Here is a 13,653-nt window from a genome sequence, read left to right as displayed (position 1 = left end):
TCTCACTGCCCCGATTCCCTCCCTGAATGAAAAGTGCCCCTGATCACTGATCCTCTGCAGGATGAACTAGGAAGGGCGTTTGGTCACAACAATACGGCCTTAGTTTGGGAGACAAAATGGAAAGAGCCCTAGAGTCCTGGGTTCAAACCTAGCCTCTGATATTTATTCCTTGGGAGACTTTGGAAAATCACTTCACAGGCGTGTGCATATACACACACTCACACACAACACCCCAAGCCTGGGCACCCTCCTCTGTGACGTGAAGTGACCCCGTGAACTTTCTGTTTGCTCCTTTTCACTGACCGCTAAGGCATAGACCCCTGTATGAAGATGAAGCTCAGGAGAGTGGAGCAGATGGGCAGGACAGCACTGTGTGGGCAGCAAATTACTGCCAAGGGGAGTGGCTTGCCCAAAGTCAGTCAATACACGTTTATTAAGCTGTTGTTCTGAACGATTGGGAATACAAGCAGATAGTTCCTGCCCTCACGAAGTTTATATTCTAATGGAAAAGACTACAGCTGAAAGGAAGCGGAAAACAGCGGGGAGGGAAAGGAGAAGAAGAAACGTCTTGGAAGGAAATGAAGAGCTGTCTGAACAAATCTCCTTTTCCTTCTTCCTCCTTTCCTTCTTTTCCTTCTTCCTTTTTTTCTTCCTCCTCTGTCTGACTTCTTTCTTCTTCAATAGATTATACATGTATGTATACACACACACACACACTTAAATGCTATCAAACCAGCTGGCACTTCATTCCCAGCTGCTTGCCCTGAACCTCAAGGCAACTCAAATTTGATAGAGGATTGTGGGTTTCTTTCATCCAACCTGCCTGACCCCAGGCACAATGCTCACCATTTCTCCCTGGAGTCAGGAATGCCTGAGTTCAAATTCAGCTTCAGATACTTATTAGCTGTGTGACTCTGAATAAGTCACTCTACCCTTTTTGCCTCAGTTTCTTCATCTGTAAAATGAGTTGAAGAAGGAATGGCAAACCACCCCAGCATCTCTGCTAAGAAAACTCCAAATAGGGTCGCAACGACTCAGACACCACTGAAACTGGTGGACAGTTTCTGTACAGACTGACCAATAACAATAATGCTATGAATGCAGTTAAGACTAACAGCCAGGGACTTCATGACTTGAACATGACCTATTTCTCAGCAACTTCACAGCGGATCAAGTGTTTGCCTTGGAGTCAGGAAGGCCTGGGTTCAGATCCTTTGACACTTCATTGGAACCTAGATTGGGACTTGGAAGGGACTTCAGCATCAAACCCCACATTTTGTTCATGAAAAGCTTAAACTGAGGGATAGAGAGTGGGGAGCAGACCAGGACTCTAACGCAAGAAATTCTGAATCAAAACCCAGTGTTCTTTGTACTGTTAGCACACTACCTATTGACCTTGGACAAGTCAATTATACCGAGCCTCAGTTTCTTTAATTATGAAACTATAAATCTTCAATTACCAAATCATAGAGCCTCATGTGAGATGTCGTATGGAAAATGCTCTCCAACCTGTAAGTATTGAGGGCAATGGTCAACGCTTTGTGTGTTTCTCTTGGTGTAGGCAACTCCCAATATGAAATGTCCCTCTACCTATGCAAACTGGCACATAGTCTGCATGTGGACTGTATCTGAGAGTTACTTGAGGCATCGAGAAGCTAAGGACTTGTCCAGGGTCACACAGCCAGGCTGGGTCAAAAGCAGGGCTTAAACCTGGTCTTCCTGACTCCAAGGCTGGTTCCCTGTCCACTTGGCCATGCTACCTCTCCTATAATTACTAATTATAAACAATAGTGAGCTGGCAGGGCTCAGTTGTTTTTAGATTATTGTACTGGATTATTTTTAGGCTGAGATTCTAGAAGTAATCCTAACAATGGGTGAGCTTTAACCCCCCAAATTTAAGCTGTTTCATCCTTATTGTGGAACAGGGAATGTTCTACTATTTTCTGTTGCTTCCTACTATACTATTGCTTCGTGAAGACGCTAAAACCAGTCCCCCACCCCCTAAGCTCATGTTGCACCCAAGATCTCTGACAGTCATTTCCTTTTCAGGAGAAGTAGAATTTTTAAAAGTCCCCTCCTGGGGGAAGGGAAAAGGGAAAGTTGTTCTCTCTTGTTGCTTATTCCTTCCTCTGAAGATTTAGGGGCTTAGACTCCCCTTCCCCGGCCCCTGACAGAAACTCGTTTGGCAAGTCAGGCTATAATTCTTCTCCTAAGAACATCCAAATGAAGTCTTGTCTCTTTTCATAGATGTGTACTCAGAACATACACAGACCCAAACCCTTCCTTCTGCACACTCCTCCCCATGCTTTTGCATGGACTGTGTCCCTTGCTTGGAATGGTGTCTCCTCTGAGCTCTTCCTCTTGGAAGGACCCCTTGGTGCCTTCAGTTGCAGCTTCCCTGAGCTGTTTCTCATTCTTGAGTGGTTAGTGCCCCCCATCCACTCTCTGTCTCCCTGTGTGCGTTTCTCTCCATGTGTCTTCTTTCTCTTTGTCTCTTTCACACACACAATTCCTTTAAACTTATTTTTGTATTTATTTGTCAGTGTATATGTTGTCTAAATATAAGCTGTAAAATGGCAGGTCCTTTAGAGCAGAGCCTTTTTTGTCTTGGTGTTCACAGGGTCTGGCATATATAAGTACATCAATCGACAAGGATTTATTAAACACCCACCATGTGCTGTGTGCCAGGCACTATGATGAAGCCTGTAGATACAAGGAAAGGCGAAAGACAGTCCCTGCCCTCAGGAAACGCACAATCTGATACATAGTTTCATTGTAGATGGGGGACCATCCTAGAGGCGCCAGCTGCTGGAGAGACAGCAAAAGTCAGAGCGCAGAAGGTGGGATTTGAGCTGAGCCTTGAAGGAAGGCTGGACATATTTAAGAGCTGAACTAGCCACTAAAGATCATTTAGTCTCACGCCAGCAGTTTTCCAGATAAGACCACTGAAGCCCAGAGAGTAACTTGCCCAAGGTCATGCAGAGGTGGGATGCAAATCTGATTTTTTTAACCCAAATATCACCCAGCAAATGCTTGTTGAACTGATATGGTTGCCAATGCTTTATAAAATTCTATTAATAGTATTTGTGATTATGCCATTATTTAGGAAAATTCTGTTTACCAGTATTACCTCCTCCTAAGGGTGGTGGCTTATTTAGATTGACTTTTATGGGTTCCAGCCCACTGAAAATATCTATTTTATTGATTTAGTTCATGTCTCTTCTTCTTAATTTTTGTCCCTTTCATTTGGTTCTAAATCGAGCCCTCACTGAAAAATAAGAATTCTAAGTCATGGCACTTTCAATGTCTTTTCTTACCCCTCAACTTTACAGATAAGGAAACTGAGTCCCAGATGGGGCGAATTGCCATGAGCAGCCCAGTCTGTTGACTTCTACCCTGGCCCCCTTTATACTAAGCTGGGCCGCCTCCCTGCTAGATTCCTCTTGTCTCCTGATTTGCCAAGATTTCTGAAATGTTTATGGCTCACTCTTGATTCTGGCATTGCTCTCCCTGCTTTCTGGTTGGCTTAATTAGTTTTATTGTTTATTGTTTTTCCCATGCTGACCACATGCCTGTGGGGTTTTACCGAAGGCATGGTAGTCAGTTTGATGCTCACTCTTACGACTTACACATCCCTTGGGGACTTGGGAGTGAGAAATCTTTAAGGCATAGAAGAGCGATCCTATCATTTAGAGCTTGAAGGGACCCCAGAGCTCATTCAGTCCAACCCCTTCATTTCAGAGATGAGGAAACTGAGAGAAACCAAAGGAAGTAACTCACCCAAGAATATACAGCTAGTGACAGAGCCAAATTAGAACTCAGGTCTTCCGACCTCAAACTCAGTGTTCTTTCCATTACACAAAACCACCTCTGAAACCTGACCAGACGTGTCACACCAAAGCATTATTCCAGCAGCTCTGTGAGGTCGAGCAAGCCAAAGAACCTGGACCTCAAGTCCTCATCTGTAAAGGGAGGGGATTGAACTGGAGGGGCTCTGAGGTCCCCTGGAGGTCTCCATCTGGGGCTTTAGAGTTAGCCCATCCCGTCAGACATCAAGGAACAAGCAGGCACTCCCACCTTGGTGGGGAGCAGATGAGGGGGCAGGGACACGAGAAGCTCTGCTGTCATTCCATGCCTTCTGCTGAAGATGGTGAAAATAGTCTATCATCTTTGACGCTTTAATTGAAAGAAAAGCATACGTGGATCTCAGCCCCAAGCAGTATGTTTATCCAAGTGTATAAAGAGGAATAATGTGTCCATTTGGGAAACTCTCAGTATAACAGGAGCCCTTACAGTCATTGAAGAATCCACTCTGAGCTCACACACCTTACCTTGTTCCGTGCCCCAACAATAGTGAGCAGAAACACTTTGCCTAAAGGCACATGGTTATTAAAAAGAGAGGATCAGCTTGCTCAAAGTCTGGAATTATTAGCTCATGGTTGGTGACAAGCCCACACTAGAGAGAGGGAGAGAAAGAGGGATGAAGGGAGGGGTGGGGGACAGAGAAAATGGAAAGAGAGAGAAGGAAAGAGAAACAGAAAAAGGAGAGACAAAAGGAGAAAGAGAAGGAAAGAGAAACAGAAGGGACAGAGGAAAAGGAGAGGGTGGACACAGAAAGAAAGAGAAAGAGGAGAAAGAAAGTGAAAGAAGAGAGAAGGAAAGAAAGAGACAGAAAAGAGGAGAAAGAAAAAGAAGGAAAAGAAGAGGAGGAAGAAAGAGCAGAGAAGGAAAAATATGAAAGAGATAAGAAGAATGAGGAAGAGGGATAGAAAGAAAGGGAAAGGGGGAGGGGAAGAGAGGAAGGAGAAGAGTAAAAGGACAGAGAAGGAATGGGATAGAAGGGGAAAGGAAAGTGGGAGGAGGCAAAGGGAAGAGGGGGAAGGAGAGAAGGAAGGAGTAGAGTTAAAAGGAAAGGAAAGAAGAAAAGAGAGAGGAGGCAGGTAGAAAGAGGTGAGGGGGAAAGAAAAAGGAAGGAAGAAAGGAAAGAAAAAAGAAAGAAAAGAAGGAAGGAAGGACCTTTGGTTCTTTGTTTTCACAACTGCTATGATTCCACAGTCTTACTTTCAGAGCCTTCACTCTGCATGATTTATAAAGTTTTTTAAAAGGGAGGGGAAGAGGAGGAATGTAATTTGAAATCGATTCATGATCTCTTATCTTAGTTACACTGAGACATCCTAGCATTTCTCTATAAATTGCTCTGAAAAAAAATCATGGGAATAAAGATGGGAATAAACCAGGGCTTCTTAATCTGGGGTCCATTAACTTTTTTATTTAGTATTTTGATAATGATTTCAATATAATTGGTTTCCTTGGTAGTCTGATGTCTTTTATTTTATGCATTTAAAACTGTCCTTCTAAGCGGGGTTCTTGGGCTTCCCCAGACTGTTAGGGACAAAGGATGAGAAGACATGGGGTATACTGTGAAAAGTTTCTTTTCACTGAACTTAAGACCAAGGATCCCTCGTGCTCCACATTCAGGTGTGGAGAAAGCATGCTGGAGTCTGAGGCTGGTTCTGGGCTCTGTCATTCACTGCCTTGTGGGACACAAAGACACAGTCTTAGAGTTTCAATTTCCACGTCTGAATAATGAGGGAAATCGTATCCTCCACCCGGCTCTCTGTTGACCTGAAAGGTTTAAACCATCATATGAGTGCAATATATTATCATAACAATTATGGTGATGTCTGCATATATACAGAGGGAAGTGGAGAATTAAAGCAATTACCCCAATAATTCTGACCCCAAACCGCTTTGGCCTCAATTATCTGGATATTTCAGGCCAAAGTGTTTTATGGGCTGATTTATCCTGATAATTGCCTCAATTCTCCACTTATAATCTAATTTTTGTGGGGGGAGGGAGGCCCTATAATTTTATCAGTGTGGGAACTCCTTGTAACTTAGTCTCAGAGAGTTGCCTGGGCCACTGAAAAGGAGTGGCTTGTCCAGGGTCACAGATCTATTTATTGTGTGTCAAAGGCAAGACTTGAACCCAGGCCTTTCAGATTCCAAATTCAACTATGTTTCAAGAAGATACTCTGGTGTTTCATAACATCAAAAATTAACTTTGTAGCAGAAAGTGATAGTTTAAATACTCTGCTTATATTTTTAACTGCACAAGCCACATCCCTGACTGAAATTCAGTCATTTGGAGTACTAAGTATGGGGCTATCTAAATCCAAAGAAACAAGGAACCCCACTCCCTCACACTCACCTGGACCAGCTTTTATCATTCTCTGTGATGCTTGTCGATGTCCCAGCTCAGTCTGGGGCAAAGAACGCAGACTGAAGTCAAAGGACCCAGAGTTCAATCCCAGTGACCCAAGATGCTTTGTCTTTCTGCGCCTTGGTTTTCCAATCTGTAAAATTAAGGGGCTGGACTTAATGAAGGTGCCTTGCAGCTCTCTCTCAACTGATCCCTGAGACACTTGGAATATATTAAAAGATGTTTAGAATAATTAAAGAAAGAGTACATTGTACGAGGGGAAAGAGTGCTTGATTCTGAATCAGAAGACAGGGCTTTACTTTTGGGTTAGATCTTGGATTAAACATCTTCTTCTTGGACTTGAGTTTCCTCTGTTATTAAAAGGAAGGGCTTGGACGAGGTGATCCTTCTTTCGAGGACTTCCAGACATGGGCTCTTCCTCCACAAAAGCAGATCTCAATCTGTCTTTAGCTTATTGGTTTAGAAAAGTGAACTTTTTTTCCTGTGGTCACAGAGAGATCATGTAGATTACAAACCAATAAGCTAAAGACAGATTGTGGCCCATCTTGGCCTCCCCACGTCTTCCCAATAATTCAGTCCAATCCAACAGGCAGCCTCCTAGGTGCCAGGCACTGTGCTGAGGATACAAAAACAAGCCTCAAGGAGAATTTGTCCGTCCTACTGAACAAATGACCATGATTTAACAGTTCTAGCTATTTCTGATCCCTGGATTTTTTAAGCTACATTATAATGTAATCCACCTTCACAGATAATTCTCCTAACAGTTAATCTTTGTGCTCTCCATATCTTGTTTCTGCTCTCAAGGGACTTATGGTCTTATGGGGGAGACAACATGCAAACACCTATGTATAAAGAATATATATCTAGGATATATTAAAAATAATCAGCAGAGGAAAGACACTAGCCTTAAGGGGGATCAGGAAAAGATATTTGTAGGAGGTGGGATTTTATCTGAGACTTGAAGGAAGCTGGGGAAGGCAGGAGATAGAGGTTTGGAGAAGGAGCATTCTGGGAATGGGGGGCAACCAGCAAAGTGCCTGTAATTGGAGATAGTGTCACAAAACAGCAAGGAAGCCAGTAGTAAATGAAACTTTATGTTTCTAAGGGCAAAATTCAGCGAAAAGTTATCACAGACGAGCCACCTGGAATGTCGTGAGATGTTTTTTCATTTTTAAAAAAATCTTTACACAGATCCCCAGAGCTGAGACACACCGAGGGGGAGGGCCACAAAAGGGAGTGCACTTATTTGCCATTTTTAATAAACACAAACAATTCCCTTTTCCCTTAGTCCCATGTTCCCTGACTCATTAAATCCATTTAAGGTTTCTTTTTCTTCTTTCTATGCTACGGCAAAGCTCATTCTTGGGGCTCCCCACAGGGTGGCTTGCACAAGTGCTGAAGGTCAGACCCCAAATCAGAGCATTTCTGTCAAGCAGCCTAACACCTTCAGTTGTTATGAAATGGATGATTTCTAATTGGGGGCCTGGAATCTCGAGTCTCCTGAAAGCCTGAGTGACAGAGGGTTAAGCTGCCCTTGGTTCTTTATTTGGAGGAAACTGGGACCAGAGGCTTTCTATTTGTTTTCTCATCCCAAGCAAGAAACTCTAGCAGATTTCTGTTATGGCCTAGCAGGGAGTAAGGATATGGGGCTGCCTTCAATGAGACCAGGCCCCCAGTAGAGGCCCTGTGCTGGAGGGCAGGACACAAGTTATCTCTAGACTTGAAAAAAGATGATGGGGGGGAGGACACACATGAATACACATGTATTCCAGCCTAAGTCCCTAGAAAAAAAAGATTTACAGCGGGAAGGGCCTTAGGGACCCTCTTGTCCAACCCTCTGATTTTACAGGTGAGGAAAGGTGGAGGAGAAAGATAAAGTTGAAGGCAACATGGTAGGTAAAATGGGGCTGGCTTTGGAGTCCAAGGGTCTGGATTCAAATCCCAGCTCTGCTAGTTATTAATTCTTCAGGCCTGGACAAGTCATTTCTCTCCTTGGGTCTCAGTTTCCTCATCTGTAAAATGAAGAGTTGAACTAGATGACCTCTGACTTTCCTTCACATTCTAAATCTATGTTCTGACAATCTGAAGTGTCTTGGCCAAGTTCACACATGTAGTCATTGACAGAGGTTTGGCTTTTTTTTTAACATTTAAATATATTTTTATTTAGCTAAATATTTCCCAATTACATGTAAAAAATAACATTCATTTAAAAAAATTAAGTTCTAAATTCTCTCCCTCCTTCCTCTTTCTGCCCCTTCCCCACCCCTTGCAAGGCAAGCAGTTTGATATTGATTATATCTGTGAATATTTCCATCTTAGCCACATCACACACACACACACACACACAAAGAAAGTAAAAAAGAAGTGGTATTCAGTCTTCACTCAGAGTTTATCAGTTCTCTCTCTGGATGCAGACAACATGTTTCATCACAAGTCCTTGGGAATTGTCCTGGATCGTTGTATTGCTGAGAATAGCCAAGTCATTCACAATTCTTCATCATACAACATGGCTGTTACTGGTGGTTCTGTCCATTTCCCTTTGTATCAGTTCATGTAAATCTTCCCAGTTTTCTAAAGCCATCCTGCTCATCACATCATAGCACAATAGTATTCCATCACAATCATATACTGCCACATATTCATGCATTCTCCCAATTGATGGGCATCCTCTCTATTTCCAATTCTTTGCTACCACGAAAAACAGCTTCTAGAAATGTTTTTGATACCATAGGTCCTTTCCCCCTTTTTAAAAAATCTCTTTGGGATACAAACTTAGTCATGGTATTGCTGGGTCAAAGGGTACACACAGCTTTACAGCCCTTGGGCTGTAGTTCCAAATTTTTCCATCAGTTCACAACTCCAACAATACATTAGTGTCCCAGTTTTTCCACATCTTCTCTAGCATTTTTGTGACAGAGGTTTTGAACTCACATCTTTTCTGGATTTGAACCCAGTTCTTGACTCCATGCCCAGTGTCCTAATGCTTCCTTAGAGATTAAAAACAAACAACAAACAACAAACTTGATCGTAGAGTTTTACTTGGGTTTGAATGAGATAATGCCTATTGAGTGTTTTTCAAGCCTTAAAGTAGTATATCAATGCAGGCTATTATAGTGAATATGTATCCTGCTGGTCCTGCATATAGCTTGCTTTATATGCATTTGTTTGCATTCCATCTCCAGCATCAGATGGTAAGCTCCTCAAGGGCAAGGACTGTCTTTAGCTTCTTTTTGTGTCCCCAATGTTTAGCTCAGTGCCTGGTACATAGCAGGCATACAATAAGTGTTTACTGACTAATTGATTGATGGAAAATATGATTTATTATTTTCCAACAAGATTCTCATTGACATGCATACTGCATTGGTGAATTGGATCTTGTGGGCATGGGATTCCCAATACTGGTGTACTCTGGGCTGAGAATGATGACAACTTCTCCTTCCTTCTTTCCTAGGCCTGTCCCAGGCTCTCTATCGTCACTACTGCACCTTCACAATAGACAGAGACAGCCCATGCCAGCCTCTATGCCTGGGACCCTGCCAAACCCTACCATGCCTGGCTCTTCAGCAGTCCTGATGCCGGTAAGGCTTTCTGTTTCATAGCTGTTTCTCCTCTTTCTTGCCTGTCCTGTTCCTTTCACAGATGTCCCTTATATCTTAATCTGAGGTCCATGAACTTGGTGTGATTATTTTAATAACTGTATTTCTATATCATTGGGTTGCCTTGTAATTCTGTGTATTTTATTTTATGCGTCTAAATACACGATTCTGAGAAGGGGTCCCTAGGCTTCACCAGACTGACTGTCCAAGCCCAGCCCCCAAAAAACTAAGAACTGTTCTCCAATATCAAGGATCTGCCATGGGATCTCCCTCCACCTTGCCCACCACAACACCATAATTTAGTAGCTCAGTCTGAGACAGTTGCCCAGATTGGGTTAGAGGTGAAATGACTTGACACAACTAATAAACTTCAAATGGTGGAATCTGAACCCAATCTATTCTGACTCCAATTCCATCACTCTTTCCATGATACCAAAATGCCTCTCCGAAATGGTCAGAAAACAGGAGACTTTTGAGTTTTGGAGCAAAGCACTGGGCTGCACGCCCAGGGTGTCTGCCCTCATCCTCACTTCATTGCAGAATCCCTGTTGCTTGGAATACCCTGCTTCCCTGTGCCTCAAGCCCTCTATCTGTCAAAATGGATTAATTGCCCAAAATGGGTTAACTCGAGGGTGGGAAGTTGGGTCATATCCCAGCCTTCCCATAATAACCAATCACAGGGCTGTTCTTTCGTGTAACCACATCTACCCTTCACTTGTTACAGCCCACCATTTCCCCTACTCCACCCATCCCTGCCCAGAAATTGCCAACCCTTCTTAGAAGTTAAAAGTCAACTCCTCAGGACAAGTACAATCTGACTCGAGCATTGGGGCATCCACAGTGATAGTGGCCCGGGTGCTGTTGAGAAATTTCCTACCAAGAGAAAAGTGATCAAAAAAGTTTAGAGACTGCAGATCTGGTCTACCTCTGGCATCTAGAGCCCTTCATAGCCTCTCCCCTTCCTACCTCGACAATCATCTCATACCTTACTATGTGACACATACTCTTTGAGCCAGTGACATTGTTCTCCTGACTCTCCCAAAACCAAGATGCTGCATCTTGTCTCTGGCATTTTCGCTGGCCGACCCTACATCCTTCACTGGGACTACTGACCTCCCTGGCTTTAATCCCACCTAGAACCCCACCCTCGACAAGAAGTCTTCCTGACCCTTTTTCCTTCTTCAGCTTTCCCTCTTTTCATTATCTCTGAGTTATCCTGCTTTGTAGATATTTGTTTGCCTGTTTTCTCTTTGCCCCCCCCCCCGACTGTAAGCTTCCTGAGGACAGAGACTGGCTTCTGCTTTTTTTTTTTATATCCCCAGTGCTCAGCACAGAGCCTGGTACAGAGTAGGTACTTTTGTATAAATATGGAAACTGCGTTCACACAGACCATAAACAGCTGGGCTGGGACTTGGATTCCTGATGCCTGACTCCAGACAACAATGCTTTGCCCACTGTACCATGCTACCTCCCACTATGTTACAATCTGCCACAGCCCTGCCAGGCCTCAGTGCCAACATCCACTGGCTGCCACTGAGAAGTTGTTAGCCAGCAGATACGGAAGGTAGAGAGAGGAGCATGGAGACACCAAGTCTGAAAGAGCCGTTCCAGGCTGCCAGCCGAGCTCATCACCCTGATCTGATGGTCTGACACCCCACCCCCAGAAGTCCCTGAGCCCTACTCTCATTTCTCTTCTATGAACAAGAGAGGGCATTATGATGTACTTGGAATCAGGAGGACCTAGATTCAAACCATGCCTCTGATCCTAGCTGTGTGAGCCTGGGCATATCCCTTAATTTCTCTAGGCCTCAGTGTCCTCATCTGAAAAATTCAGAGATTGGATTAGGTGAGCTCTCAGGTCCTGCCAGCTTCCTGTCTTAGGCTGAATAGATTAAAGGATCAAAGGTATCCCAAAAGAACCCCACTGGTATTTTATGTTTTTATTTAAAGTTTTGAGTTCCAAATTCTATCTCTCCCTCTCTCCCCTCCTCCTTTCCTGAGATGTTAAGCACTAAGATAGAGGTTATACATGTGCAATTATATAAAACATTTCCATGTTAGTAATTTTGCACAAGAAGACTAGAATAAAAGAAAAAAATGAGAGGAAGAAAGTGAAAAATAGCGTGCTTCAGGCTGTGTTCAAGCAATGTCAGCTGTTTTTCTGGAGGTGGACAGAATGCCTTCGTTTTCCTGGTTCTGCTCACCTCACTCTGCATCAGTTCATGTAAGTCTTTCCAAGTTTTTCTGAAATCATCCTGCTTGTCATTTCTTATAGAACAATAGTATTCCATTACAATCCTATACCATAGTTTGTTTGGCCATTCCCCAACCGATGAGCATCCCTTTGATTTCCTGTTCTTAGCCACGACAAAAAGAGATGCTGTAAATATATTTTTGTACACCTATTAGTACTTTTAATGATACATGATTTCTCTGCTGGGGGCGTCCCCTGTGCTGAAGCCAGTCTCCATACCCCATCACTTGGTGTGGATGGTTCTTCATATATCAACGTGCCCTTCAAGTTTGACTACCTGCTGAGCAACCTCCTGGCACTGAGCAAAGGAGATTCTGCAGATGTGGCTGGGCTGTTATTTTTAGGACCGATAGTCTATCACTAAAGCTCAGAGCTTTTCTGGCTCAGTAGCACCTGAAGTTAACCAGTCATTATTAAATGCTTAATATGTGCTAGGCACTGGGGACAGAAAGAGAGGTGGAAAATGTGACCCCTGTCCTCATGGAGCGAACATTCTGATGGGGAGCCAAGATGCCAACAGGGACGGTGGAGCCCACTTGCTGTTGACCATCCCTCCAGGTGTTTTGGGGCAGAGTCGTGAATCAGCCCTTTGGCCTATTTATACCAAAATGTAGACCTGTACTCGTAGCCAACGCCGTGGGACCCTACAGGATCTAAGGGCCTTGGCACACAGGTAGAGAAAGAGGCTCTCTCACCAAGCCCCACGTTAGTATTGGGTATTTGGAGCCTCCTTCAGATTCTTTGATGGATGGTAGGGGCATTCTCTGCTCAGTAGAATATGAGGTAGACCAGAAGGCTCTTGTTACCTCAGCACTCCAGATCGTGGCATGTAGGCAATGCATCCGTGCTCCCAAGGAGATGCTGAAGTCAAAATGAACCATTTCAGTCCTCCATCTGTTTTGTTTTTAATTTTTTCTCAGGGGGGAGGGCAGGGAAATTGGGGTTAAGTGACTTGCCCAAGGTCACAAGGCTAGCAAGTGTTAAGTGTCTGAGGCTAGATTTGAACTCAGGACCTCCTGACTCTGGGGCCAGTTCTCTATTCACTGTGCCACCTAGCCGCCCCTCAGTCTTCCATTTGAAAGGAATCATTTTCAGTAGGTAGGGGAGAGAGAGAGAATTTGAAACTCAAAATTAAAAAAATAAATATTAGTCAATCAATGAGTCTTTATTAAGCACCTAGTGAGTACTGGTCAGTCACTTAATCAACAAAGATTTATGAAGTGCCTACTATGTACTAGGCGCTGTCCTAGGGTCTGGGATGCAAGGTCAATGTGACATAGTGGGAAGAATACTGACTTTAGGCTCAAAAGACCCGAGTGGGAATCCTGGTTCTGATCCCTGTGTGACTTTAGGCAAGGTGCGTCCCCTCTCTGGGCCCCAGGATTCTCCTCTGTAAAATGAAGCATTTGGACTCGGTGACCTCTGGGTCTCTTTGAGCCATAAGTCTATGAGCCTGTCAATCAGGAATAACAACAACAATAATAATACCACCACCATCCCCACCATCCCCATCCCCCCACCGTCACCATCCCCCCCACCACGCCCATCCCCCCCATCCCCACCGTCACCCCCCCCACCAT

At 43.9% G+C, this 13,653-nt stretch overlaps 1 protein-coding gene across 9 annotated transcripts in view; it reads left to right on the top strand.

The window, feature by feature from the left end:
- The window catches only part of CREB5 (cAMP responsive element binding protein 5), a 508,305-nt gene that overhangs the window by 364,587 nt on the left and 130,065 nt on the right, over positions 1–13,653 (top strand). For all 9 annotated transcript variants that reach the window (XM_069088643.1, XM_069088638.1, XM_069088640.1 and 6 more), the window contains one exon: positions 9,675–9,801. In XM_069088643.1, coding sequence (XP_068944744.1) covers positions 9,675–9,801 — 127 coding nt within the window. The remainder of the gene's footprint in view (positions 1–9,674; positions 9,802–13,653) is intronic.

Source organism: Petaurus breviceps, unplaced genomic scaffold, assembly GCF_028583685.1.
Source record: "Petaurus breviceps papuanus isolate PSGF00001 unplaced genomic scaffold, PetGlider_PUasm1.0 185, whole genome shotgun sequence".
Lineage (NCBI taxonomy): Eukaryota > Metazoa > Chordata > Mammalia > Diprotodontia > Petauridae > Petaurus > Petaurus breviceps.
Note: the sequence above shows the minus strand (reverse complement) of the source record. Positions and strands in the feature narration are given on the sequence as shown.